Source organism: Camelus bactrianus, chromosome 10, assembly GCF_048773025.1.
Source record: "Camelus bactrianus isolate YW-2024 breed Bactrian camel chromosome 10, ASM4877302v1, whole genome shotgun sequence".
NCBI lineage: Eukaryota > Metazoa > Chordata > Mammalia > Artiodactyla > Camelidae > Camelus > Camelus bactrianus.
Genome location: NC_133548.1, coordinates 9522100 through 9547402, shown reverse-complemented (window position 1 = coordinate 9547402; position 25303 = coordinate 9522100). Strand labels below are relative to the sequence as shown.

General features: G+C 52.7%; 1 protein-coding gene, 1 long non-coding RNA gene and 1 other non-coding gene across 8 annotated transcripts; 1 reads left to right on the top strand and 2 right to left on the bottom strand.

Annotated features, from left to right (window-relative positions):
- Window positions 1–1296: 1296 nt before the first annotated feature.
- On the bottom strand, window positions 1297–20171 carry LOC141578828 (uncharacterized). The gene is made up of 3 exons (XR_012509572.1): window positions 20115–20171; window positions 2836–2987; window positions 1297–1435 (listed from the first exon to the last, which is right to left on the bottom strand). It is a non-coding gene; the product is annotated as an uncharacterized LOC141578828 (long non-coding RNA).
- On the bottom strand, window positions 1772–1846 carry TRNAA-UGC (transfer RNA alanine (anticodon UGC)). The gene has a single exon. It is a non-coding gene; the product is annotated as a tRNA-Ala (tRNA).
- On the top strand, window positions 9536–25251 carry SAXO4 (stabilizer of axonemal microtubules 4). Of its 6 annotated transcripts, XM_074371930.1 has the most exons (16): window positions 9553–9820; window positions 10373–10508; window positions 10981–11272; window positions 11400–11553; window positions 12489–12617; window positions 13261–13324; window positions 13754–13866; window positions 14340–14399; window positions 14517–14603; window positions 14919–15032; window positions 15118–15212; window positions 17390–17554; window positions 18068–18159; window positions 21609–21918; window positions 22300–22398; window positions 24712–25250. In XM_074371930.1, exons 2-13 carry the CDS (start codon window positions 10400–10402, stop codon window positions 18144–18146), a joined length of 1461 nt encoding a protein of 486 aa, XP_074228031.1. In that variant the 5' UTR covers window positions 9553–9820; window positions 10373–10399; the 3' UTR covers window positions 18147–18159; window positions 21609–21918; window positions 22300–22398; window positions 24712–25250. The 6 variants fall into 6 exon arrangements, with proteins under 6 accessions (XP_074228034.1, XP_074228031.1, XP_074228029.1 ...); XM_074371928.1 differs by having other exon boundaries at window positions 21609–22398; window positions 24712–25251; XM_074371932.1 differs by having other exon boundaries at window positions 9558–9820; window positions 10981–11098; window positions 21609–22398.
- The last annotated feature ends 52 nt before the right edge of the window (window positions 25252–25303 follow it).

Below are 25303 nucleotides of genomic sequence, written 5' to 3'. Positions count from 1 at the left end.
CAGGGTTTACATGGAGGTTTCCCCAGAACTGTTTGGCCTAGAATTTCATATCGATGGAGTCATACGGTATGGACTTTTCTGTGTCCCTGCTTTCACTCAGCAGAATGTTTTTGAGATTCACTCATCCATGTCATCGCACACATCAATATTTGTCCCTGTTTATCACTGGGGTCATGTGTATTCCGTCATCTGACTCTACCACAGTTGGTCTATCCAACTGTCCAGTGGATGGACACCTGAGCTGCCAGCGTTGGGCAATTATGAATGAAGACATCGCACACAGGTCTTTCTGAGGACACATGTTCTTATTTCTCTTGGTAAACATCTAGAAGTAGAATTGCTGGGTCATAAGAAGATATATGTCTAGTTTCAAAGTGACTGCCAGAACTTCTTCCAAGGTAGATGCACCATTTTACACTCCCACCAGCAGTGTACGAGAGATCCAGCTGTCCCACAGCCTGGCCAGCATTCGGTGTTATCAGTTGCTTAAATTTTAGCCATGCTGATGGGTGTGTATTGCTGCCTCACTGTGGCTTTAATTTGCATTTCCTTAACAATGAATGATGTTGAATATTTTTTCACATGCTTATTGGCCATTCATATACCTTCTTTTGTGGTTTCTCTGGTCAACTGTTTGTCCCATTTTAAAATTTGGTTGTTGTCATTTTATTATCGAATTGTAGGAGTTCTTTATATGTGCTGCATACCAGCCCTTTGCCGGGTACATGTTTGCAAATCTTTTTACTCAGTCTATTCATTTTCTAAACGGTGACTTTTGAAGAGCCGAGGTTGTAAACTTTGATGAAGTCCAATTGGTCAGCTTTTTCTTTTGTGGTTATTTCTTTCCATGACCTGTTTAAGAAGCCTTTGCTTATCCCCAAGTCATGAACACATCTTTATATCTTGAGTGAATTTTTAAGTATGGTGTGAGGTAAGGTTTGAGGTTCTTTTTTTTTTTCCATGTAGGTATCTGGATGTTATTCCAACATCATTTATTTATTTATTCATTTTCATGTTCTTTTTCATTAACGGTTATTGATATTGAATATAGTTCCCTGTGCTGTATGGAAGAAATTTGTTTTTTATCTGTTTTTATATATAGTGGCTAACATTTGCAAATCTCAAACTCCCGATTTATCCCTTCCCACCCCTATTCCCCTGGTAACCATAAGATTGTTTACTATGTCTGCAAGTCTGTTTCTGTTTTGTAGATGAGTTCATTTGTGTCCTCTTTTTTCTTTTCTTTTTAAATTTTTTTTTAGACTCCACATGTGAGTGCTATTGTATGGTATTTTTCTTTCTCTTTCTGGTTTACTTCACTTAAAATGATGATCTCCAGGTCCCTCCATGTTGCTGCAAGCCAGCATCATTTATTAAAAGGATTTCTTTTCCCATTGGATTGCTTTGGCACCTTCATCAAAAATCACATCTGTAACTGTAAAAACAAACAATAACAAGTGTTACTAAATTTTAAAATTTTTAATAAAATGTTTAAATGAAAATTAAGTGCAAATAAAAGTAGTCTAACTGAGGTTCAAAAATTCGTATTTTAAAATAAGTTCCTCACAGAGAAAAATGCAACTGGTTAGGACTTAACCTGTCATCAAAGGATACTTGCTTTAATATTATTTATTTATTTACTTATTTTAATAATATGTGGTCCTTTGGGGTTTTAAAAAATTTTTTGTGGGGGAAGGTAACCTGATTGATTGATTGATTGATTGATTGATTGATTTACTTACTTATTTATTTACTTATTTATTTGTTTTAATGGAGGTACTGGGGATCAAACCCAGGACCTCATGCATGCAAAGCAAGCACTCTACCACTGAGCTATATACCCTCCCCACCCTGTATCATTTTAATCTAAAATAAAGGTGAGAGTCTCCATCAAAAAGCAAATCTCTGTTTTTGGGGGGAGTTGCATCCTCTTTCTAAGCAATTCTCTTTTTTAAGCTGTGATATTAACGAGCACTGAGAATGCCAACAGCCATATGTATGTAGGTGGAGAGATTGAAAGATTTTGGCTAGCTTCTCCAATAAAATTATCTATCAGTTTGTCACATAAAAAATGGTTGTCAATACTCCAGGAGTAATGTTTGTTGTGATGATCCCTGCCACCTACACTGTGCGTTGACCATGTGGCGTGAGAGCCGCACGGTCACGTGGCCAATGTTCTGGTCAGTGTCAGGAAGACAGCCGAGACCATGCTTCGTTTAACTTTATCCTGAGACTAATAATAGTGACATGTGCTTATCGTGGGAGGCATGCTTCTAACTTAGCTCATTTATTTCTCATAAAGAAAGGTAGAGGCACGCTGACCATCCCACTTGAACTGGGAAACTGGGGCGCAGAAAAATCATGCCACCTGCAGAGACAGCTCGGCTGGTGAGGGGTAAGGTGGGACGGGAAGCTGGCAGTCTGGTCCTTTGCGCTATTGCCTTCTCAGAGGACAGGGCTTTCCTTGGTGTGCTGCCTATGTTTACTGTTCCTGTTACTCTGCAATTTAAGTGTATGAAAGGCTAAAAATCTACTTGCCTACATCCCGCCTAAAACCTCAGAGAAGGTGCCCTCTTTCAGAACCCTACTGCTCTTTGGGGACTGCTGCCTATGTCCTCCCAATCACCGCCTCTCCAGGCCACTGCCAGGGTGCAGCAGCTACCACCCACTCCACTCAACTAGCCCTGCGTTACCTGCCTTGAGCTCTAGCTCTGGTAACACGCGAGATCCCACTTCATAAAATGGCCTTCGTCTATGAAAACAAGCCTTCTGATTCAGCTTGAGACTGATTTCCTCGAGGCATTTCAGAGAGCTATAAACAAAGAAGTGACTTACTCAGATCTGTGCTTTAGAGAGAGCATCGGGCCAGAGAAAAAGGCTTTCCAAGCAGAGGGACTGCATGTGCGAAAGCAAGGAGGTGAGACTGGGCGGGGCATGTTTGCAGAGTCTTGAAGTGGTTGGACGAGGGAGGCTGGAGCAGAGGGCACCTGGTGGGAAGGATTAGAGATGAGACTTGGAAGGGAAGGTGGCCTATTTTCTATGTCTGGATAAAACTTTTAGACTTAATTCTGAAATAAAATAATACAATAATGTTTACAAATTATAATGTTTAAAAGTTAGGATGGGCTAGCTTGCAGGCTTCGGAGTCAGCTGGTCTGGGGCAAGAGCATGAATGTGTGTGTGTGTGTGTATCACTTGCCACACATCAGGCAGTATCTAAGCAAGCACATTACGTGGAATCAACTGTGATTAGATAGAACCCAGCCATCTCAGCCTCCAATACCCCTGCTCATACTGCTACCCTATATGGCCCCCGTGTGGCGTGGAGAGATTGTTTATGTGTAACTCTCTCCTGCGCCAAGTCCCCTGGAGGTAGAGACCATATTTTACACTCCATTCTATCCCCTGTTTCAGCACAGTGCCTGGCACATCATTGATGTTCATTCAGTGCTCATGGTATGGCTAATTGACGGATGGAATACATGTATGTGGGGGCTCTTTATGGAGCTATCTCTGCTGGATGCAAGACCATTTAAGCGTGCTGCTGATGGAGCTTGTTCATGAGACCTAACAAGTTGTTGGAGAATGTCTGAGTGTTTGATGAAGTTCTCTTAACATCCCAAACTTCCCACACTCTCCAGATGTTTCCTCTTCCTCCTATGCGTGTGATAGTTACTATCTTTCTAATAGATGCACTTGTCAGGTTGGGCTAGACTATGATAAGAAATCGCCTCCCAAATTTCAGTTGCTTAGCAAAGCCAAGTTTCTTTCTTACTTGTGCCCAGTCCTTATCCCCACCAGTTTTTTTTTTTTTCACACATACATCATTCTTTACTTTATATTGTTTCGGTAATTTTTTAAAAACATTTTTTAATTGAGTTATAGTCATTTTACAATGTTATGTCAATGGCAACCACCAGTTTTACTTTCTGTTTCTATGAGTTTGTTTTTCTTAGATTATGTATATAAGTGAGATCATACAGTATTTGCCTTTCTCTGTCTGCCTTATTTCACTTAGCATCTGCCCTCAAGGTCCATTTATGTTGTTGCAAATGGCAAGACTTTCTTCCTTTTTACGGCTGAATAATATCCCATTATGTAGACACACTTAGGAACACGTATACATCCTACTGGTTCTGTTTCTCTGGAGAACACTGACTAATACCCAGAATCACATCCAAATTTCTTTCCCCAGAAGTCCTCAAATCTTCAGGTCTTTGCTTATTCTGCAGAAGCAAACAAAATCCCAGACCTCAGGGGCTAGAAGCAGCAAGGTTTCTCTCTCTGCTACATCCCCATCTACTAAGGGAAAGGTGGTTCTCTGGGGCAGCTGACCTCCAGGCGGTGACTCAGTGACCCAGGCTGCTTCTACCCACAGAGAGTGGAAAACTCACAGGCCCTGCTAAATTCCCCAGACCGGGAATGGTGCTTTCAATCCCTCACCCAGCACATTGGCCAGAACTGGCTACACGACCTTTATCTATCCCTTCACTGCAAGGGAGGCTGGGGGAATGTAAAATAATCATAAATACTTACTGAGTGCTTTCTGTATGTCAGGCCATGAGCTAAGCACTTAAATATTGTCTTTTCTGAACCCTCAGCCCAGCTGTGTGAGTTCTACAGTGACCTCATCATACAGCTAAGGAAACAGGCTTCCAGGAGTTCAGGATGTCCCAGAGCACAGCTTCCCTAAAAACAGAGCTGGAGATTCAAACCCAGATCTCTGTGCGTCCAGAACCCACCCTCTTGACTCCTGTCCTGGGTGTTCTGCTGATCACAGACAAGACTATCTCGATCTCATTGGAAAACTGGGATTGGCTTCTTATTTTCTGCTCCATCTCATTTCATCTTCCCCAGGAGTCATGAATTTTTAAACCTTGTGCGAGATCAACCAGTTCACCCAGAGGAGATGGTAAAAGAACAGAACAGGCAGGAAAGGAACAGCCATCAAATAAGCTCAGCCGAGTTCTTCCAGGAAATGTCCACCGAGGAGGGTGGAAATAAACCACAGGAAGTTCTGCTCACATGGTGGGAGGTGGGGGGAGAGAGTGCTCCACTCCGGTAACAAGGGAATGATTTCCTTTTAGGAAAGACAGAGACAGAGAGGGATTGGACTTGGGCCATTAGCCTTGGGCTATTTCGGTTCCCGGTGGTGACAGCACAGTGAGCAGAGCCTCCAGTGCATTTTTCAAAGGTGGGACTGTTAGGACCCCAGTCCCTGGCATCTCTCCTGCCTCATTAAGGCAGCCGTCTTTCCTAGAGGCCCTAGTCACAGTGCAGAAAAGCTGGAAATGGGCCAGATGGGTAGTATTATCTGAAGTCATCCCGGTCTGTCTGCTTGCCTGCTCCCTGGGCCCAGTCTTTACGCCCAGAATGATCACAGCCCCCATCACTCACCGGTCCCACTGTGCAGGACTCACACTGAGCCCCTTTCTCACAGTCCTCATTTCATTTCAACAACAGCCCAGGGAGCAGGCAGCATCCTGCTGTTACAGGGAGGAAAGTGAGCCCTGGAAATACTGTCCTCAGTGGGGCCAGGATCTAAAGGCAGGTCGGTGAGGCCCCAAAGCCAGGGCTCCTACCCGAACACCAGGCTACTCAGAGTCAGTAGCCTCCGGATCCACTTCCCCCAACTCAGTTTATGAGGCCATCCTCAGAAGCGCTGAGCTCTTCAGTGGGGCAGCACCCGAGAGGCAGTTGTGCAAATCCAGGCCACCCTGCTACCCCAAAGCCCGTGGACGGGACAGCCCCATGGGCTTGGCCTTGCCCCAGCCAGCCCATCCTGCCATGACCCCCTTTATGCCCTGTGCCAGCTTCAAGTTGCTCCACACCAGAGGGTCACTGGGAACAGATGAGATCCGGGTGATCACGCAGTGGGGACACCTGGCCTGGATGAGGATTGTCAGGTGGGCTCAGAAGAATCTAGGTTCAGAAATAGTAGTCCTGTGGGCAGAATGAGGGGTTTGGTGAGCACTGTTCCCTGGATCCCAGGGCCTCCATGGACACACTTCAGGGTCTGGGCCAGAAGTCACTGTCGAGTGCGGGTCCAGCTGGCCCCGGAGGATCAGGAGGAGTGTGGCCTAGGGTGAGGCAGACTCTCCCCCGCGCTCCCCTGTAACAAAGCAGAGGGGAAGGACCTGGAAAGAGGGTGGCTTGGGCCCTGCTGTCTCATAGATGATGGGAGTGGGGAGAAACATGGAGCCAACCATCATTTTAGTACTTGTTCAAACAAAGAGTTCCAAGGCCTTGAGGCCAAACAAACAACACAACTCAAACTAAAAACTGTTCTGCCTCAGCTCCCTCTTTCACGGCAGCAGGAACAGAGAGGGTGGTTAATTAAGGAAAGTCACACAGCACTATTTGTGCCAGAGGCAGACCTCAAACCTGACTACCAGAAGAGACTCAGAAAGGAGCAGAGAGGTGATCTTGGCTCAACCAAGACATAAGCATCCCTGTCTCTTCTTTCTCCTAAAGGGGCTCAGCCCAGGCCTTTCCTGGGGGCAATACCTGATTCCATCTCTCCTGCAGCAACCCCCTTGCCTCGGGGCCCACCTGAAGCCAAGAAATATCACCCTCGTGCCTGCTGCAGCCTCCAGTGCAGGGACTTCAGAAGCATGAGTGTAATAAGTTCTAGCAATCCCACTTCTGGGTACACACACCCGGAAAACTTACAGCAAGGACTCAAAGAGATACTTATACACCCATGTTATAGCAGTATTAGTCACAATAGCCAAAAGATGGACACAACCCAAGTGTCCCTCTACAGAGTGGATAACAACGTGTGGTATATACATATAATAGAATATTAGTCAGCCTTTAAACAGAAGGAAATTCTGACACCTGCTACATCGTGGATGAACCTTAAGGATATTATGCTAAGTGAAATAAACCAGACAAAAGGACAAATGTTGTGTAATTCCTTTTATAAGAGGTTCCTAGAGCAGTCAAATTCATAGAGACAGAAAGCAAACGTGCTGGTTGCCAGGCGCTTCGGGAGGGGAGGATGGGGAGTTAGAGAAACTGAGGCCGGGAAGTGAGATGTCCAAAAGTCACAGGGTAATTGTGAGCACCAGGTGAGCAGTCCCTAGGCTCCCACTTTTTGTAAGCTCAGGGCCCTGGCCCTTCCGAGCACTCCTTGCCCAGGCCGGCCCCTCGGTTCTGGAGAACTTGAGGGGTGGCCTGTGGCTGGGGCGATCTAGTGGCTCTGCCCTCTCCAGCCTTTTGAAGGCAGCACTAGTCGATGACCTGCAGTTCCAAGTGGCGACCGCTGGGTGTCGCCACACAGCAAAAAACTACAGCATAAAGAGGATCGCCGCCGCCTCCCAAAATTCATCTCCAAGCCTTTCATGGGCTCCGACCCAAATGTTCCAAGCAGCTCAAGAGCTTCCCTCACAGCGCCGTGGGACGATTTCAAGAATTTCACCACCCCATTAGCTCTCCTACCAGGTGCGAAAAGGAAAACCTGGCCACAGCCTCCCTCGAGGCTGCCTCCCCCAGCTGACCCCCTCCTCTGCGCTCCGTGCTCCATCCAGTCACATGGGACCAGGTACTCTCACTTTGCCTTTGCTGGGTCTTCCGCATGGAGTGCCCTCCCTCATCTCCGCCTAGTGCAGGCCTCCTGCCTGCTAGACATTGTGCACAGGGTATTTCAAATCCACCCGCACCCCTGCAACAGCTCAGCTCAGCTCAGGCCTCTCAGGCTCCTGAATTGAGCCTTCTTTGGCTACTACACACTGCCTGTGTCTGAATCCCCCTGGACTGTGGGCTCCCTGAGGGCAGAGCGGTGTGGAATTCCCATTTTTAACCCTTGAGCCTAATCCTTTGCCAAAGCCTTTCCCTAACCCTCAAATGGCACTTACCAGCTCAGTGTACCAGCTACAGCCTCACTGGTCAGTACCATCATTACCCCCATTTCTCAGAAGAGGAAACCAAGGCAAGAGTAAAATACACCAAGTCTTTTAGTTATTAAGTGGCAGAGCCACTTTTAGTTATTAAGTGGCAGAGCCAGGGCCCATGCCATCTGGCTTCACAGCCTGAGCTCTTGCTTGTAACCCCTTCTCTACGAACACTTTGTGGAGAGCCTCACCCTCCCTCTGCCCTAGGTGAGCACCCACCCCCATCTTGTGTTTTGCTTGTGGCTCTCAGGCGAGCCTCTGTCATTAGACTGGGAGGTCCTGGCTGGAGGGCTGAGCATTTACTTCTGTCATTGCAACTTTGGATCCCTGACAGCATCGTTCCTCTGGAGGATGGGTGCCTGCCACACTTCCACTGGGCCCTGGTCACCACTGAGTCCAGGGCCTCTCTTTCTGTGGGAGTCAGGTGTAAACGCAGTGCCACATCTGGCAGGCCAGTCACCTCTGGGTGAGTGCAACAAGGTCATCTCCTGGGCCAGGGGCAGCTCCTTTTCCCTCGGCCTCCCCTTCATTCACACCTCGCTGTCCCCTAAGAGCAGGGTGCACTGGAGCTGGCTCACACAGTTCCTGAGAGCTGAAGGTGAAACTTCTGGGAAATTGGCCAGCTGATTGTTGAACTCAGCCATTGTTTAAAAATTCCATTATATAAACTTACAACTTAATAAATTATATTAAAAATGAAGTGATAAATACTTCTAAGTCATCACCTCCTCATTACATTTCTGTATTTTTCTGTCATTTATGCCCTTGGGGTTTCTTCCATCTACTGTATCTGTATGGTGGAAATACCATATAGTGGTGGGCTCCTGACCCCATCTTCCCAGTTCCCTTCTCAGGAACATTGCTTTGGTAGTTTGAAAGCAGCCATGATGGGAGTATTTACACCACAGAAATTGACAAATGCAATAAATCAGGACTCTTCCTCCCCACCTCCACCGCCCAGCCCCCCTCCCCAGAGATCCAATTGGTCAACGTTCACAAGCCTTAGAACCAAGGAGACAAAATGGGCCTGGGCCGTCACGGAAGGAGCAAGGGGCTGTGGGCTGTTCCCACATGGGTCCGCTATCTGCCGGGTGCTGAATCCACACTCTCATTAAATCTTCCAGCAGCCCTAGGAGGCGAGTCCAGTGACAGCCCTCAGTGAAGATGAGGAAATAGAGGCGCTAAGAGGATAAGTGTCCCATCAAAGGGGACAGATCGGGTCTGAACCACACTCTTCACTGCTGTGGTTTATTAGTGCTATGATAACAGCACCCAGTTCACAGGGCGGTTTGGGGGATTATGTGAAGTACTGTGTGTAAAAGGGCTTGGCACAGCTTTGGCTCTGGCAGGACAGAGCAAACATTAATTTACTGACAGGCTTAAGAGTGGGATCTGGACCCACCTACATTTGAATCTCAACTCTGCTATTTTCTGATTGTGAGATCTCCAGCCAGTCAAGTCCCTTTGCTTGTCTAAGCCTCATTTTCCCCATGTGGATAGAGGGATAATAATAGCTACCTGGAAGAGCTACTCAGAAGACTGGAGATAAAAGATGTAAAGTGTCTGGTGAGAAGTGGATACTCAATAAATGGGAGTGATTGTTCGGGATTATCTTTTATTCCATGTCACTCCGACAGCAATTTTGCCAGGCTCTGTCGAGGGACACCACCATGGGGGCCAGAGCTGTGGAGGCAGGACCTTGCCTGAGCAGCTCCTGGCCTCCCCTCCCTGGCCGGGTCAGCCCCTAGTGGGCCCTGGCCTTAGAAGGGTGTCAGAGGCTTGGGGACGCTGTTGCTAGGCACCCGTTGCTAGGCAACGCACTGTTTCTCCTGGCCTGGCCACCTCCCCAAGGGCTCAGGCTTCTCTGGAGCAGCTCCTGCCTCCTGCAGCCTCCTGCCTGACCTCAGAGCCACTGCGGAGGGCAGGTGAGGGTGGGGCCAGCTGTGACTGGGCCCCAAGAGAACCGAACCAACTTCTAGAGGGAGGCGGGCAAGGTGAGGGAGCACAGGGAGAGACAAGGAGCCTGGGGCTGGGGGTGAATTTCCAAGCTGGGGTGGCCAAGAATTCCCAGGGTGGGAGGTTGTCTGGCCATTCAGTCCCCAGAAGAGGGCGTGTGGGGATTAAGATCAGGGGCTGAGGAGTCAGATACCCTGGGTCTGAATCCCACCTATTGTGAGCTAATCATTCATCACTTGGAACTTCAGTTTCCCAGCTGTAAAATGGGGGTGGAGAGGTGGGAGGAAGGTGATGATAAGGTGTGAGGAAGGTGAGACACATGCAGGGTACATAAGTGTTGACGATTACTAGTCCTTTCTTCAGTTTGGGGTGTGGGTGTTAGTGGAGAAGGACAGATGAGAGGGAAAGGCCGCTGGGTGGGCATCCATCACCTCCCATGTGGTCTCCACCGCCTGGGCCTGGGGATGGTTCGGGGCCCTTGGCCTGCCAGACCTGAGGGGTGCCTTGTGTTTCCTTCCTAGGCCCCTGGGGCCCTGCCCCATAGCATCATGATGGGAAAACTCCCCCTGGGGGTGGTCTCCCCTTATGTGAAGATGAGTTCGGGGGGCTGCACGGACCCCCTGAAATTCTACGCCACCAGCTACTGCACAGCCTATGGTGAGGGCACCGTTTTTATAGGAGCCACTCCCAGGTCACAGGGTAGGAATGGGGATGCCCTCCCACTGGGAGAGGAGCAGCCCCTTTGGCCTGTCACACACTCAGAATGACTAATCTGTCCCTTAAGCCCCCCAAGGATTGTGTCCACACATGTACCATCAGGCTGGCCCTGGCCCGCTGCCCTGGCCCGCTGCCCTGTCCCCCAAATCTGTCCTGTAATTCTGCCACCCTGACTTTGACCCTGTCCCTTCAACTCCATTTCTTGCTCTCCCATCCCAAAAGGCCAGGCTTTCACAGCCCCCTTCATGCTTGTTACTGCCCCTGCCTCTGTGCCTTCCCCATCAGAGGGATCCCTGGGCTCCTGGCAGTTGTGGGTGGGGGTGGGGGATGCTGGCCCTGTCCGAGAAGCCCCACTCACTGCTCTCCCCCTCTGCTGACCTGCGGTCCTATCTTCCTGCTTCCCCTCTGGCAGGTCGGGAGGATTTCAAGCCCTGCATGGGCACTCACAAAGGCACAGGCTACAGATCAAATTACCGGCCCATGGTCTCATACCAAGCCAATCTCGATGCCCTGGACAACCCGGCCACGGGGTATGGTCTGTCCAATGCCTCCTCACCCCCTGCCCGGCCGGGCCTTAGCCCTCAGGGCCAAAGGAGCTCATCAGACCAACTCCAGGCTCCACGCACAGGGACCCTGAGCATTGCCTGGCCTAGGTCTGGGGTGCTGGGTGACTCAGGGCCTGGCGCCCAGCCTGGGGCCCAAAGGCAAGCAGACTCCTGAGGCAGCTGTGGAAGTTTGAGGGAGGTGGGAAGCTTCTGGAGATAAGCTTTGCAGCCTCCAGATGACAGAGACAGGTGGTCCTGGTGGTAATAGCTCCTGCCTCACCCTCAGGGAACAAGTCGACAATAAGTTCCAGACAGAGACCAGTCAGAACTACCGTCCCCTGGAGGTGCCTGATGGCAAATACCCTCTGCCCTGGAACCTGCACCAGACCAACTCTGGCTACTCTCGGGAGAAGCCCAGTGCGGCCACCCCTACCAAGGAGGTCAGAGCTGGGCCAGCGCCAGGAGAGAGGGGGAGCCATAGACTCAGGTGGAGGAAAAGCTGGAGGGTGGATAGGTTGGGGATCCCTTCAACAGGTGGGGCTGCACTGCCAAGACTTGGTCAAGGCTGAGATGACTGGGCACGGAGGAACCACACTGTGGGCTGGAGTCCACTTACCTTTACCACCTTTGTCCTCATTCCCGTCCCCATCATCACTTCCCCCTCCATTTCCATCCCCATTCCTACCACCATCATCACCTCTACCATCCCCATCTCCAGTCCTGTTCCCTCCCCATCCCAACCCCATCCCCATCCCCACCCCCACTGTCTCCACCATCCCGTCCACATTTCCAAGCCCACATCACCATCCTCTATGCCACTGTCACATTCACTTTTGTCATTATCCTCCCCAACTTCTTTGTTTCTATCATTGCACAACCATCATCCTTATCATCCTCACCACCACCAGAATGGATACTGTCATTCATTCATTCACTCATCCAATCAATATGTTCTAAACATCTCTTCTGTGTTTGAAGATGATAAGTGCTAGGAAAAAATGTAACAAAGAAGGGGCAGGGAGTGAAGCACCTGCAAGTCAGGGGAGTTAGAAAAGAGCTTGCTATGCAGACATTAGATAAACACTTGAGGGAGGTCAGTGTTCCTCTTGATGCAGCTGTGAGGGAAGACTGTTCCGAGCAGTGTGGGCAGCAAGTGCAAAGGCCCTGAGGTGAGAACAAGGGGGCAGGTGGCTGGAGTGGAGTGAGAAGCCGATGTCCTCGTGGGCTGCTGTCAGAATGTGAGATCTTACCCGGAGTGAGATGGGAAAGCTGCAGGACTCTGGAAGGGGACATGGCCCAGCCGGGACAGAATCAGAGTCAGGAAGTTACTGCCATCCCCTCACCTGCAGGGTAATTGGCTGCTCCCTCCTCCCAGGTCAGGAAGGTCCATTTTGACACCCAGGACTATGGGCCCCAAGCCATCACCGGGGCGGAGCCCAAGGACGTGCCCCTGCTCCACCAGCAGCAGAACAAGGGCTCACTGGAGTGGGAAAACTCCCGACACGTGAGTGGGTGACTGGGATGAGGGTCTTGGATTGGGCAGAGGGGCCAGAGCACCCCCTTCTCCTCTCTCCTCAAGACAGGTTCTGCACTGACTCACCTTATCCAAGCTGCTGGCTAAATGTGGGCTCAGGGCACCCCCAAAAAACTGGGGAGACCCAAGGATTTGATATTTGGTATTTCCAAGACAGCATCAAAGTGGTCCTTACAGAATTCCTTGTGTTATCTTGGGATTTAACCCGTGAGCTCCCTTCTCTCCTGAGCCCATCCAGGCGTTCGGAGCCCTGGCAGTGCACTGTGGAGTGAGCACCTATTTCCTCCCATCAGCCTCTCTCCTCTCTTTGGGGCCCTCCTGGTCTGGGTGCCAGGGGCTCCAGGACTCGTTGCTCATCACGAGGAGTCCAGTGTGGGATATCACTTACTTTTCATTGTCACGGGGGAGCTGTGCTCTCATGGTGGAATCTGTGGTGTTGTGGTGCGCCAATCAGAGATTTGTGTGTGTTGGGGGGGTGTCATCCAGCTCTCCCATCTCAGAACACACACACAGGTCTACTCAGAGCACAGATAACCAAAGAGTCACCCTGACCCCCGCCGCCTTTGGGGCCTGGCCACTCTGGACGCCCCTTGCTCTACCCTCTGTGTTTCAGGGCCCGCGCTTCATGACTTCCGAGTATAATTCCAAGTATCTCAAGGAGCCGTCAAATCAACCAGGTAGGCGGGCAGGTGCCTGAGCTCATGCCTCCCCCACCGCCCACTATACCTCCTTACTCCTGACTCCTAGGAGAGATGCCAGGGGGCCCTAGAGCTAGCACAGGACTAGGAAGACACCAGCAAAAGAAAGAAGGAAAAATAGGCAGCTTGGAGAAGCCCTGTCCAGGGGCTGACCTCAGTGTCAGGCCTGCCGACCCCCAAAGGACAACTTGCTCACTTCGAAGGGCTGCTTGAGCCTGCCGGCCCCTGCCCTTCCTTCTGCTCTCCTCTCTTCCTCTCTGCCCTAGATGCTGGAGTCCCCCTGGGGTCCACGATCCTGGTGGCTCAGGCCTCCAGATCCTTGGAGCAGGCTCCCTCCCCACCTATGGGGACACTGGGCCACTGGCAGCCACGTGGGTGGGGCCAGCACAGGGGGGCTGTCTTCCGCAGATCTCTTGCAGAAGAAATCAATCGGCGCCAAGGAGGAGACTGGCTTCACTGGAGAGTCCACCAAGAATCCCATCATCTTTCAGCCGAACTCCCAGGCCCTTCCTGGGGACCCAGTAAGTCAGGCTGGGCCCCACTAGAATCTCAAGGTGATTGAAGACCTCCAGTCTGGGAATTTCTAGCTTAAATACACACACACACACACACAATATGTATTTTATATTATATGTGTATATATAAAATATAGCTCACATATATATGTATATGAGTGAGCTGTAGAAGCCTTCATTCAGACACAAGATGAAAGAGCTTGGGCAAAAACCACCACGGTTTAATTTTCCCACTTTATGGATGAGAAGACTGAGGTCCAAAGAGAAAAAGCAGCGTAGCCAAGGCCACTCAGAGTTGAGACAAGAGGCTGGGCCTGCTGGTGCCCATTCAGCATATTCCCTCCCCTCCCTTTTTCCCAAACTCTCCCCTTTCCTCAGTTACTCCAGTTATACCTGTTTGTGCTGAGCCTTCTTCTTTGCTCAGGACAAAGGAGCAGCTGCCTCAGCCAACCTGGTGCTCCTCTGTGGCCCCTTTCCAGGTCCTCCTGCCCAGCCGGAGTGTCACCAGGTCGGACTTTCTCCCCATAACCCACCCTCATGTAAGCTGAGCCCGGCTTGGGCAGGTCTGTCCCACAGCTGAGCGCCTCCTGCGGGGCAGGTGGGATGCTGCAAGGGGCAGCGATGCTCTGGTGCCAGGGGCTGCTTTGCTGCCTTAGGGGGATGAGTTCCTGCCTGTGCTGGCCAGAGGCTCCGAGCGGGAGACGGGCTTCAGCCGAGTGAATGAGAGGATCCTGAACCCCAGAGTGAGTGGCCTTGGGGAGCTCCCTCAGAGAAGGGAGCACCACGGGGAGGAGACGGGGAGGTTTCTCAGACCCGGTGGCATGGATCTAGGCACTGCGGGATGGAGAGAATCAGGATATTTGGAGATTTGGAGGAAGAACTCGTGGGTGGAGGGGGAAAAGCCTAGGGGCTGGAGAGTGAGGGGCTTGTTCAAAACAGTGACCTGCAGTCCTGGGGCTGGAGTGGTTGGGCTTTGTGTGACTCTGCCTGCCCTCCCTCCATCCTGCTGCCTCAACCCTGGCCACCCAGTCACCCTTCTTGTGGCTCTGTCCCTGCAGGTGCCCACTCCTGGCCCAGAACCCTGCAGCATGAGCCACTGGCAATTCCAGCCCCCTCAGCGGGTGCAACAGACAAATGTTGCCCTGCTTGGCCGGGAGACCGTGGGGAAAAAGGTGAGGCCTGGGGTACCCAGCCCACACCCCCAACTTCCCACCCGCTCCTGACCTGACAAGTCCCCTCTCTGTGCCGCTTATGCAGGAGCCCACAGGCTTCAGCCTTAACAACCCGAGCTATGTCCGGAGCCCTTACGACCCTGACCTGGATAATCGCTACCTGACCACCTACAATCAAGGGTGAGCCCCATTCCCTCCCCACGTCTGGAGCTGTGCGCACGAATCCATTTTACAGACAGGGAGACTGAGACGAGGAAAAGTAATAAGCTCATGGTTGTGAGGGAAGAAGACCAACACAAGGTCAAAGTGGGTTCTCCCAGAAGCAGACCCTGAGCCAAGGAGTTGGGTGCAAGCCCTTTATTGAGGGTCTCGGGGAGGGGGCAAGAGGGATAGGGAAGGGATGGTAGCCAACGCCAGTGTGTTATTAACCCAGGTATCCCCTGGGGGGACTCTAGAAAACTGTGCAAAACACACAACTCAGAATGGTCCCAGCCAAGGAGCGAGAGAGCGGGACAGTAGTCATACACGGCGCCCATCAGTCCTTGGTTAAGGGCTGTCCCCAGGGGCCATCTTAAATCCCAGGTACCTACTTGCTCAGGCAAAGCAGCCTCCAGCAACCCAAGGGTAGCCTTCCTAGAGATTCAGTGCAGACCATTGGTGGGCAGGGGAGGAATTAGGAGATATGACGGGGTCTGGCTGGAGCAACAGAGCATCTGCTAAGATACTACATCCAGTCCATGACAGGTGGGCTCCATGTACCCTCAGAAGGTAAGCTCTGTGCTGTGGGAGCCCTGGACAAGGAGTGAGTGTCCTGAGCATCATGAAGCGCTTCCAGGAGGATGTGGCCCAAAAGTCATGGGGGAGGCTACCCGGGCCAGGCCTGGGTGGGCAGGGCATTACAGGAGTGGGATAAAGGAGGTTTAATTCTTAGGCAAAAGCCTCCCCTCATGTATCTGCCATCTGTGTGTCAGCCTGTGTCATCCATGTTCACACTGCCCCACTGGGTCCTCCATCTCCCAAGGTGCTCTCTCTGCTCCCACATCTTTGAAGCTAAACACCCCCTCTTTTGGATGGGGACCCTGAGGATCAGAGGGCAGAAGTGGTGCCTGAGTCTCTCAGCAAATCCATGAAGCATGTGGCTGCTCTAGTTCCCAAGGACAAGGCGGGTAGGGCAGAGCCTCACTCTGGGCAGTTGTGGGGGTGTCAACCGTGTTCCTGCCCCTCCCTAGGCAAATGCCCTCCTCCTACTGCTCTGGATCCAGCACACCCCTAGGCCCAGCCATCTCTGCTGGGTCCTCCCCCCAACCCCCCTGTCTGTTTCCTGAGCTCTCACAGGCATCAGGCACACTGCCCCTTCCTGACGGCACCCAGAGCTCCATGGGTTGTAATCACTGATTTTCTCATTTATCTCTCTGCACCCCTCTTTGTAAGGGCTGGGCCCACATCTTACTCATCTTGGCACCTTCAGAAACTGGCCCAGTAAATGAACTTATTTACAAAACGGAGACAGACTCACAGGCATAAGAAAACAAACTACGGTTACCAGGGGGGAAAGCGGGTGGGGAGGGATAAATGAGTTCGGGACTTGTAGATACTAACTACTATATATAAAAGAGATAAACAACAAGGTCCTACTGTAGAGCACAGGGAACTATATTCAATACCTTTTAATGGCCTATAATGAAAAAGAATATGAAAAAAAATAGATACATGTGTAAATGAATCACTAGGCTGTACACCAGAAATTAACAAAACATTGTAAATGGACTATACTTCAATTTAAAAAAAAGAATCTAGAGAGGAGGTTGTAGCTCAGTGTTTGAGTACATGCTTAGCCTGTATGAGGTCCTGGGTTCAATCTCCATTAAAAAATAAACAAATGAACAAATCTAACTACCGTCCTCACACACACACAAAGAATCTATAGAGGATGAAAAAATTTTTTCAAAATGGAAGAAAAGTTGAATGCCTAGAGAGAAATGGGTGAGACAGGTTCCCCCCACCCTTCCCGTCCTCTCTCACCCCCTGAGGTTTTCCCAGGCCAGGGAGGGAGGCATCTCTTAAAAGTCCATTACACTCCAAAGCACTGTCTCAGCATTGGGGGCGGCTCAGGGGCAGAGGGAGGGTAGGCTTCCAGAGTGAGAGGTGAGTGAGTGACAGTTTGCCAGGTGGACGGGCCTCCAGGAGTGCCCGGCAGAGGGAACAGGGTGGGCAAAGGCCAGGAGGCTGGAGGATCTGAGGCTGACTGTGCTCCGCTGGAGCCGAGATTCCTGCCAGAGAAGGGCAGAGGGGCTGCAGAGGGGCTGCAGAGGTGGACAGAGACCAGCTTATCTCCAACAACACTTCCTGTGCCTCAGATACTTCGAGAACATCCCCAAGGGTCTCGACCGGGAAGGCTGGACTCGAGGTGGCATCCAGCCCCAGAAGCCCGGAGGCTATGCCCTCAACCAGCCGGTCACCCGCACGGAGGCCGCCCCCAGCCCTGCAGAGAGCCTGCGGCGCCTGCACCCCCACGTGGGCAGGTAGCATGCCCCCTTCCACTGTCCTCTGCTGCATCCGGACCTTTCCCCCAGCCTCTCCTCCTTCCTTCCTCAGTCTGTACGTCTGAGAGGCTCATTTCCTCTCTCTGGTTTGTTCACTGCCTCCCTGCCCAAAGGGCCTCCTGCCTCCTCTCCCCAGTGACCCCTCCTTCTGCACGGCTGCTCCCCTTCCCCTCCCCCCACCCTTGTTTTTCCCCGGAGTTTGGTGAACCTTCCCTGAGACCAGCACCAGCCTGCTCCCTGCCAGGCCACGTGGGGTGGGGTGGGAGTGTGGGGGACAAATCTGAATGACTGTGGTTCTGACTCCTTTCTGCTCAATTTAATCCCTCCCAAATTACATTTATACCAACAATGGCCCAGAGTTGGCAGGCAAAGACCGTTTGTGGCTTGGCTGCCTCAGCTGAGCGCTGGCCCTGAGAGGAGGGGCAGGCAGAAGAGAAGGTCCGGGCTCTGGGTCCCCATCCCTCCTTCTCCTGCACCCCTTCCTCCTTGCAGAACCCTGATCTCGGCTGACCCCTTCTACCGAGCCGCGCCTCACAGCAGCCACGGCAGCCGCTTCACTGCGCCCAACTGAGCCTGAGGCCGGGGTAAGGGGCTAGGGGACCCACACCCACAGCTGCTCCCTATACAGGGGTGTCCACTGTGGGCCAGCCCCACATCCTAAGCCCTGGGTCAAGCCAGCCTTGCCCAGGGACCCCAGCCCCAGAATGGAGGGGGTGGGAGATCTGAGGCATCTCAGGAGCACCACAGACCACCTGGAGCCTCTCAGGCCTCATCTCTGTTCCCACAGGTTTGCCGACCCCAGGGGACAGGAGCCGGCTACTGTCCCTAGTCCCACAATCCCCCGGGGCCTCCTCGGCAACTTTCTTAATGAAATAAAGAGCAGTGAAGCAGAGCAGTGTGTCAGTGCTGTCAGAGGTGGCTGGGAAGGGAGGGGTGAGGCTGGGGCCAGATTTGGAGTCAGGAAGGCCTGGTTGGACTCACCATGAGGCTACAGACCAGGTGCTTCGCTCTCGAGACTCAGTTTTCTCTCCTGTGAAGGGGTCTCCTAGGGCCTGTGCTAAGTGCTTGGTCAAGGGCAGAAGGGAGGATGCCCCAGGGAGGGGCAGGTGAGCCAGAGTGGCGGGGGGCAGAGGTGGGCACGAAGTGGGTTGAGAGGCCTCAGATACCTGGTCTATAACGTGGGGCGAGGGATCAGAGCAGGACTGCCGGGGCCCTTCTGGGTTCCCGCCTTGGATGGTTTAAAGGAGAAGGGAGGACAGAGGGGCAGGAAGAGATCTCTCTCCAGAAACAGATGGAGGAGGGTCCACAGTGGATGGATCCCTGAAAACTGACACTGGGAAGGGCGGAGGCTGATCCCAAAGGCTGGTGCCTCAGTGCCTTTGTGAGAATTAGAACAAGGCATCCCCTAGGCAGACGCCCCACGTGGGCGCAGGACATAAAGAGCAAAATTCTTATGGGAAGAAGAAAGCCTCCTTTCCTCCAGGTGCTGCAGCCTGAGGCCAGGGCCCTCAGCCTGTGAGGCAGGATCCAGGCCACCTTTCAGAGCCTTCTATCGCCTCCCCCCGGGGTGCTTTTGTGCAGTGCACAACTGTACAACTATATGCCGTGGCTCTGCTAGCACCAGCCCCTTATTTTATAAATGAGGAACCTGGAACCAGAAGGGGTACATGAGCTGCTCAAAGTTAGTTGGGACAGAAGGCAACAGCCGCCCCGGGCTAAGCTTATCGTGTGCGCCTTGCAGCCCAGCCTGCAGGCACAGGAGCAGACTCAGTGGTTCAACAGCTGGTCCCCCACCCTCCACCTCCACCCCTGCCTTTTAGTGGGAGTCTGTGGAACAGCTCTGTTGGCCCCAGGGCCTGGCTGTACCCAGCAGTCTCGAGCAGCTGGCCTGGGGGCTGTCCATGGCCTGGCTGGGGCTCCATGTGGGATGTGGGTGGCTCCAGCTGGCTCCAGCCCTGGAGGAGGGGAAGAGGGGACACGGAGTATCTTGATGACAAACCCAGCCACACTCAGGACCCAGTGACAGCCCCACAGACTGCGGGTGGGGCCTCCTGGTCCATGGTCCCCAACTTTAAGGGTGAATCATCAAACCAGAGACTTTCCAACAGGGCTGGGCTCCAACAGTGGTCTGGCCATAGTGAGGTGGGGGAGAGGGTTGGGGATCAACCAGCCCCTCCTGCCTAGAGTCTCACACACATGCACACAGACACACTCAAAAGCACACACAAACACAAGTAGAGATGCACACATACCCCTGACAACATGCACATACAACTACATGCAGACCGATAAATGCCAACAGACAAGTACACACAGACTCACTAACGTAACTGCACACAGAAACATGTGGAAGCATGCAGCAAGCATGTACACAAACACACATCTTCATATAAGCACCTAAGACGCTTGTACATGCAGACACACACACACATACAGGCAGACCTGCAGATACATCATAGACACAAACGTGCAGGCACACAAAGCTGATGTGCAGAGAATTCCAGGATAGACAGACACACACACACACACCCCTCCTCACCGCGTTTCACCTCTGCGCGTCCTTCCCCACCAGCGTCCTGTTACAGCTCGTGTTTCCTGCTCATCTGACCTCTACTGGCCCAACAGGGATACAGTGTCACGTCAGGGACACTGGAGCTGAGTTACACCCTCTCCCCATCGCCTCCCCCTCCCACCGTTCTGCACCCAGGCCACGTGACCTGAGGCCACCCCATGATACTTCCTGAGCTGGAGCTGTGGCCCCCACCCCTGGGCTCCCCTTAGCCTCTGCCTTCTCCCCCTGCAGCTTCTGTCCAGGCAGCCCAACCTGGCCCCCCTGTTTGGGTCCTGGGCCCCAGCCCGAGGGATTGTGTGAGGAGGGGATGGCTCAGGGCGTGGGGTGGCAGGAAGGGGGTCCAGCAGGGGCCCAGGTCAAACTTATGTGATTCTAGAGCCCCTGCCTGGTGTAGGACATGAATTTCCCCATTTCTGGATGAGGAGGCAGACAGAGAGGTAGAGCCACTCGCCTCAGCTCACACAGCCAATAAGGATTGTGGATGGGGGCCTGCTGATAAGGGGTGAGGCAGGAACTCAGAGTGGCAGTAGGCTGGTGGGGGCGTGACTCAACTCCAAGTCATCACCAGCTTCCTGACCTTTGCCCTCCCCATCAAGTCACTCAGGGCAGGCCCCCTGGAGGAGGGAACCTTGAATTAAAAGGGCAGAGTGGCCAGTGGTGGGCACTGAAGTAGGCAATGCTGGGGGCAAGGACCCAGTGGAGGGGCCAGCCCGAGGCTTGGCCAGTGGGGCGGAGAGCAAGGGATGCTGAGAGGCAGGCATCCCTGTGGGGAATGTGGGTTGGGCAGGGGCCTTGATGGCCGTGCTATGGAGCCCTTCTCTGTCTCCTTCATCCTCTATGAGGCTCAAAAAGGGAGCAGACCGCGTCTGTCTTGTTCACACTGAAACTTTAAAGCCCAGGACAGTGCCTGGCACTCTTGCAGGTGCTCAGTAAATACTAAATCATGGAATGAATGAATGAATGAATGAACAATGAACTCTGCCTGCCAGATGTGGGTTCTGGGTGTGACCCCCCCTGAAGTCAGGATGTCAGTGGCCCAGGCTCCCTGCATCTGTGTGGCCCAGCAGCTGAGACCTGTTGTGGCCCTGCCCCCTTGCTTGGCTGCTGTGGCCGTGGCCCTGGCCCCTGGGACCACTGGGCTTTGCCTTCCAGGTCCCACCTTCTCTCTACACATGCCCTGTGGCTCTCCCCTCTGGTCCAACCTCTCACCAACCCCAACAATGCTCCCCTGCAGTGACCTGAGGATCCCACATTCCAACCTTGATCCCCCGGCAAGACCCGGGACCAGGGCAGGGTTAGTGCCAAGCAATCCTCTGTACATCCCCAGGGCAGGGGGTGGCCCCTTCCCCCCACAACCCTGTGGCTGCTTATGTTAGTGAAACCCCGTGGGAGGGACTGGCCTTCGCCAGGTCACTCTCCTCTGTGCTGTCAGGTGAGTGTGGGAACTGGCTTCACTTTCAGGGGCCCATCCCCTCACCCCTCTGGGACTTCAGCTTTCAACCTGGCCCAGGCCAGCATCAGTCTGGCACCCTTCGCTCGCCCGGGCCCAGGCTGTCCACAGAGGGTAGCCGTCCAGGCCTGAGCTCTGCAGTCAGACTGCCTGGGTCCAAAGCCCAGCTCCTCACATTCCGAGGCTGCCTCCTGCCCCCAGCTGACCGTCTGAGCTACAGCAGTGCCCAGCCTGCGGACTAAGTGAGAGGACGTGTGTAAAGCACTCGGCACCTGAGTAGTAGCTGCATTGATGCTGGAGGGGAGGAAACTCGAGTCCCAGGTAGGAGTGGGGACTTGAAATTGTCACGCGGTCTGGTCTTTGTCTCCTCCCGCTTGGCCCTGGACAGGCCCCTGAGGACCCTTCTCTGGGAGCAGGCCTCCACTCATCTGGGAGAGTCTGGGTGTCCTTTGGGGAACACCTGTACATCCTTACTTGGAGGCCTCGGCTACCCCTGGAGGGGGCCCTGTCTCTGAGGCCAATTCTGCCCGGGCTTCCTGGAAGCTGCCTGCCCCTCCCTTCCCCTGTAAGCAGGCTTCGGTGTTCAGAGTCTCTCTTGGCAGTGAGTACCTATTGAAGCTGCTCCCAAAAGCTTCCTGCCCCTCCCCACAGATATTTTAGAAACAGTTCTGAGGTGTACAATGGTGATTAATCTTTATTAAGCCCCCACAGCCTGCCGGGTGCCGGGAATATTCCCTGGGACTTCATCATTTCAGCGAGAATGCAGAGGGACCCCCCTCCGGTGGATGTTTGAGGATGCAGGTGGGTGCTGCGCTGATGGCGCTGGTGTGGGGGTGTGGAGCCCAGGGGGCTGACGGGATGGCAAGATCGGGGCAGATGCGGGATGCCGTACCATTGGGCCCCACTTCTGACGCACGCAGACCTGTGTGGGGCTGCTGCCCGTCACAGTACTGTGGCAACTGATGTAGACGGGCACCATCTGGTCCGGGTCACGTGATGACCCGCAGAGTCACCAGCTCATGGGACTGACAGCTGGCCAGCTGGGAAAAGTCCGTGGGAACTGGAGGCCCCGGGAGAGTGGCGTGGGTGGCAAAAAACCCTGCGTGTGGAGGCTGCCGGAAGGTGGGTCTACTACACACAGACAGATGGAAGGTCTGAAAGTCAGAATCCCAACCCCAGTTTCCTCTCTGATCATCTGGAGGGATATCCATTCCCACGGAATTGTTCCCCAAATGGCAACATTTGCAAAGACAGGAGGGATCAGGCCCAGGAAACCCACACCTAGGGCCTCTGTTCAAGGTCAGAGGAGGGCCTCTTGGGGTCTCCCAGGCGTCCTGACACTCCTGGCTTCTCAGATGCTGCTATAGACAGGGTTTGCCAGGGAAGTTCTTTGAGTCATAAAACTTCACCCCAGAAAGGAGCTTTGGGAAAACCAGGTCAGCCTGAGCCAGAGAGGTGCAGCAAGTTCCCACAGGCTCACGGCTTAGTGAGTGAACGCTTGGGTCCCTGCTAGGAACACAAGGCATTTACCAAAATATCACCACACTGAGGGGTCTCAAGTGGGGCCCTGGAAGCTCCCTAGAGAGCCAGGTATCACATTTGCAGCCAGAGAGAAGTATGGTGCTTTGTTTTCATTTGCTGTGTAAGTGTGAGTGTGTGTGTTTGTCTGTCTTCAGAGGTCCCGAGGGAGAGACAGATCAGAAAGGCATCTAAGAGAGGTATCCTTAGAGAAAGGCTGGGCAAGATCCTGAAGGAGCTGGGCTCAGGAAAGACTTTAGGAGGCTCTGGGCCCAGCGACAAGGTGTGGTCCCTGTGGTCTCTTCGTGTCCCTTTGGTAGGACAGCCTCATGGCAGATTCACATTTTCCTGGTGGGCTCTGGCACCAGGGGCAGGAGGCTGGCATTGGAGAACATGGGCAAACTTATTCCTGAGCATATATGAGGCATCTGGCACTCTGAGTGTGACACTCCTGGGTATGACAGTGAAGGCTCTGGGGACATGAGGCAGTGGTCCCTCCACTGTGATCACATGACTCCTTTAGGGCTCTGACTGTGTGAGATTACAGAGCTCTTTGCAAGCAGCAGAAACTAATTTCAGCTCATTTAAGCAGAAAAGGAATTTATTAAAAGGATTTTGGAGCTTACAGAATCTTCAGGTGGACCCGAGAGCAAAGCTTAAGAGGCCACAAAGCTAAGAACTGCAACCAAAATTGCCCCACGAGCCTGGACCCATGGGAGAGCACATGCCACCCCCAATGCGGGGCACTGGACGTTTCTCCTCCTGCTGCCACTGTCCCACCCCTCCTCAGAAGGGATTCTGCACAGTCCCTTCTGGTCCACATCTCTCATTTCTGATTCAAAATCTGTGGTGGGTGCTTCTGACGGGCGGCTCCTAGGTCACATGCCTGCATCCAATTTACAAGGGAAGCTGGGACTTCCCAGAATTTTCAGCTTCCACAGTAGTACATGTGGGTTGTTTTTAATAAAGCAGTTGGGAGTCTCCAACCTGGGAGAATGCTGGGAGGCCCAAAGAATTCAAATGTCCTTCACATGTGGATTACCATTGAGAAGAAAGGATGAACATTTCTGGAGAACCTCCTGTGAGTTGGGTGCCTATGCACCTGTAGGAATGCTGCTGGCCCTTAAGGACCCTTTGGGAGACATGAAAAAATATGCCTTCCTCTACTGCCCTAATAGGATACCAGTCTATGAGGTTCCTGATGCAAATACGGCCCCTTGGACGTGGTTCCAGCATACATAGTACCACCTGCTCAGCTGTGTGGATTTCACACGCACATACTCAAGAGCTCAGAAATGTACCTTGGTCTATCTGTAACTCAACTTAGCTGTGCATTTCTTTGCTTCCAGTCCAACTCAGTCCTCTTTGAATTTAAACTGTCTATTCAGGACTCAAATCCAACCAGGTCAGGATCTGCCCTTGCTCCCTTCCATTTCCCTTTCCAGGAAGGTGTAGATATTCATGGAGCTTGCTGCTGAGGGAGCAGCATCCGTCCATGTAGACTGCCCCTGAGAACTCATGGGCTTTGGTCATCTACACCTGTCCTCCCTGCACCTGCCTGGAAGCAACTGTGACACTCTGACCTCTGGTTGCCAGGGTCACGAAATCGACCTTCAGCTGCCTTCCCTGGACCACACACGTGGCCCTTCCAGGTCCATCAGTCTGCTCTCAGACACACCAAGTCCACTTTGGAGGCGCAGAAACTTCTGGATGCCCTCAACTCGTGACACGGGGGTATATTGAGGATTCTGGGGAGGGGCCAGCTCCCTCCATTTCTACTGTAGTGAGATTTCTCCATACAGGCAGAGGGGGTTGTGGGAGGACTACTGCATCCTCAGGATACACCTGGTAAGGGAAGTGCAGGTTCCCTCTGCCCTGATGTCCCCCAAATATATCTGAGACTTTTTCAAGCCACCTTCAGGCTCAGCCCAGAGCAAGAGGGCCAGGAACCCCTTTGCAGACCAGCAGCCATGTTTAGGATTGCTGCCCCTCCCCTTCCCTCCCACCTGCTGGTGGAACCTTTATCTCCTTTTGGGTGAGATTTTGACTTCTGTGATGACACATGCCTTCTCACTCTAGGGCTTACAGCATCAGCTCCCGGCTCTCCAAGTTCAAAGCCAAGCGTTTCTACTTAATAAAAAATCTTTCTCTCTTAAAACCCTCTCTGTGTTTCAAAGCCTCTTTTGCA

Coding starts and splice junctions, on each gene's coding strand:
- SAXO4 (XM_074371928.1), top strand. CDS start 10,400: ATGATGGGAAAACTCCCCCTGGGGGTGGTCTCCCCTTATGTGAAGATG. Junction 11,273..11,399: donor GCCCAGCCTGGGGCCCAAAG/GCAAGCAGACTC, acceptor CCTCACCCTCAG/GGAACAAGTCGACAATAAGT. Junction 12,618..13,260: donor AGTGGGAAAACTCCCGACAC/GTGAGTGGGTGA, acceptor TCTGTGTTTCAG/GGCCCGCGCTTCATGACTTC.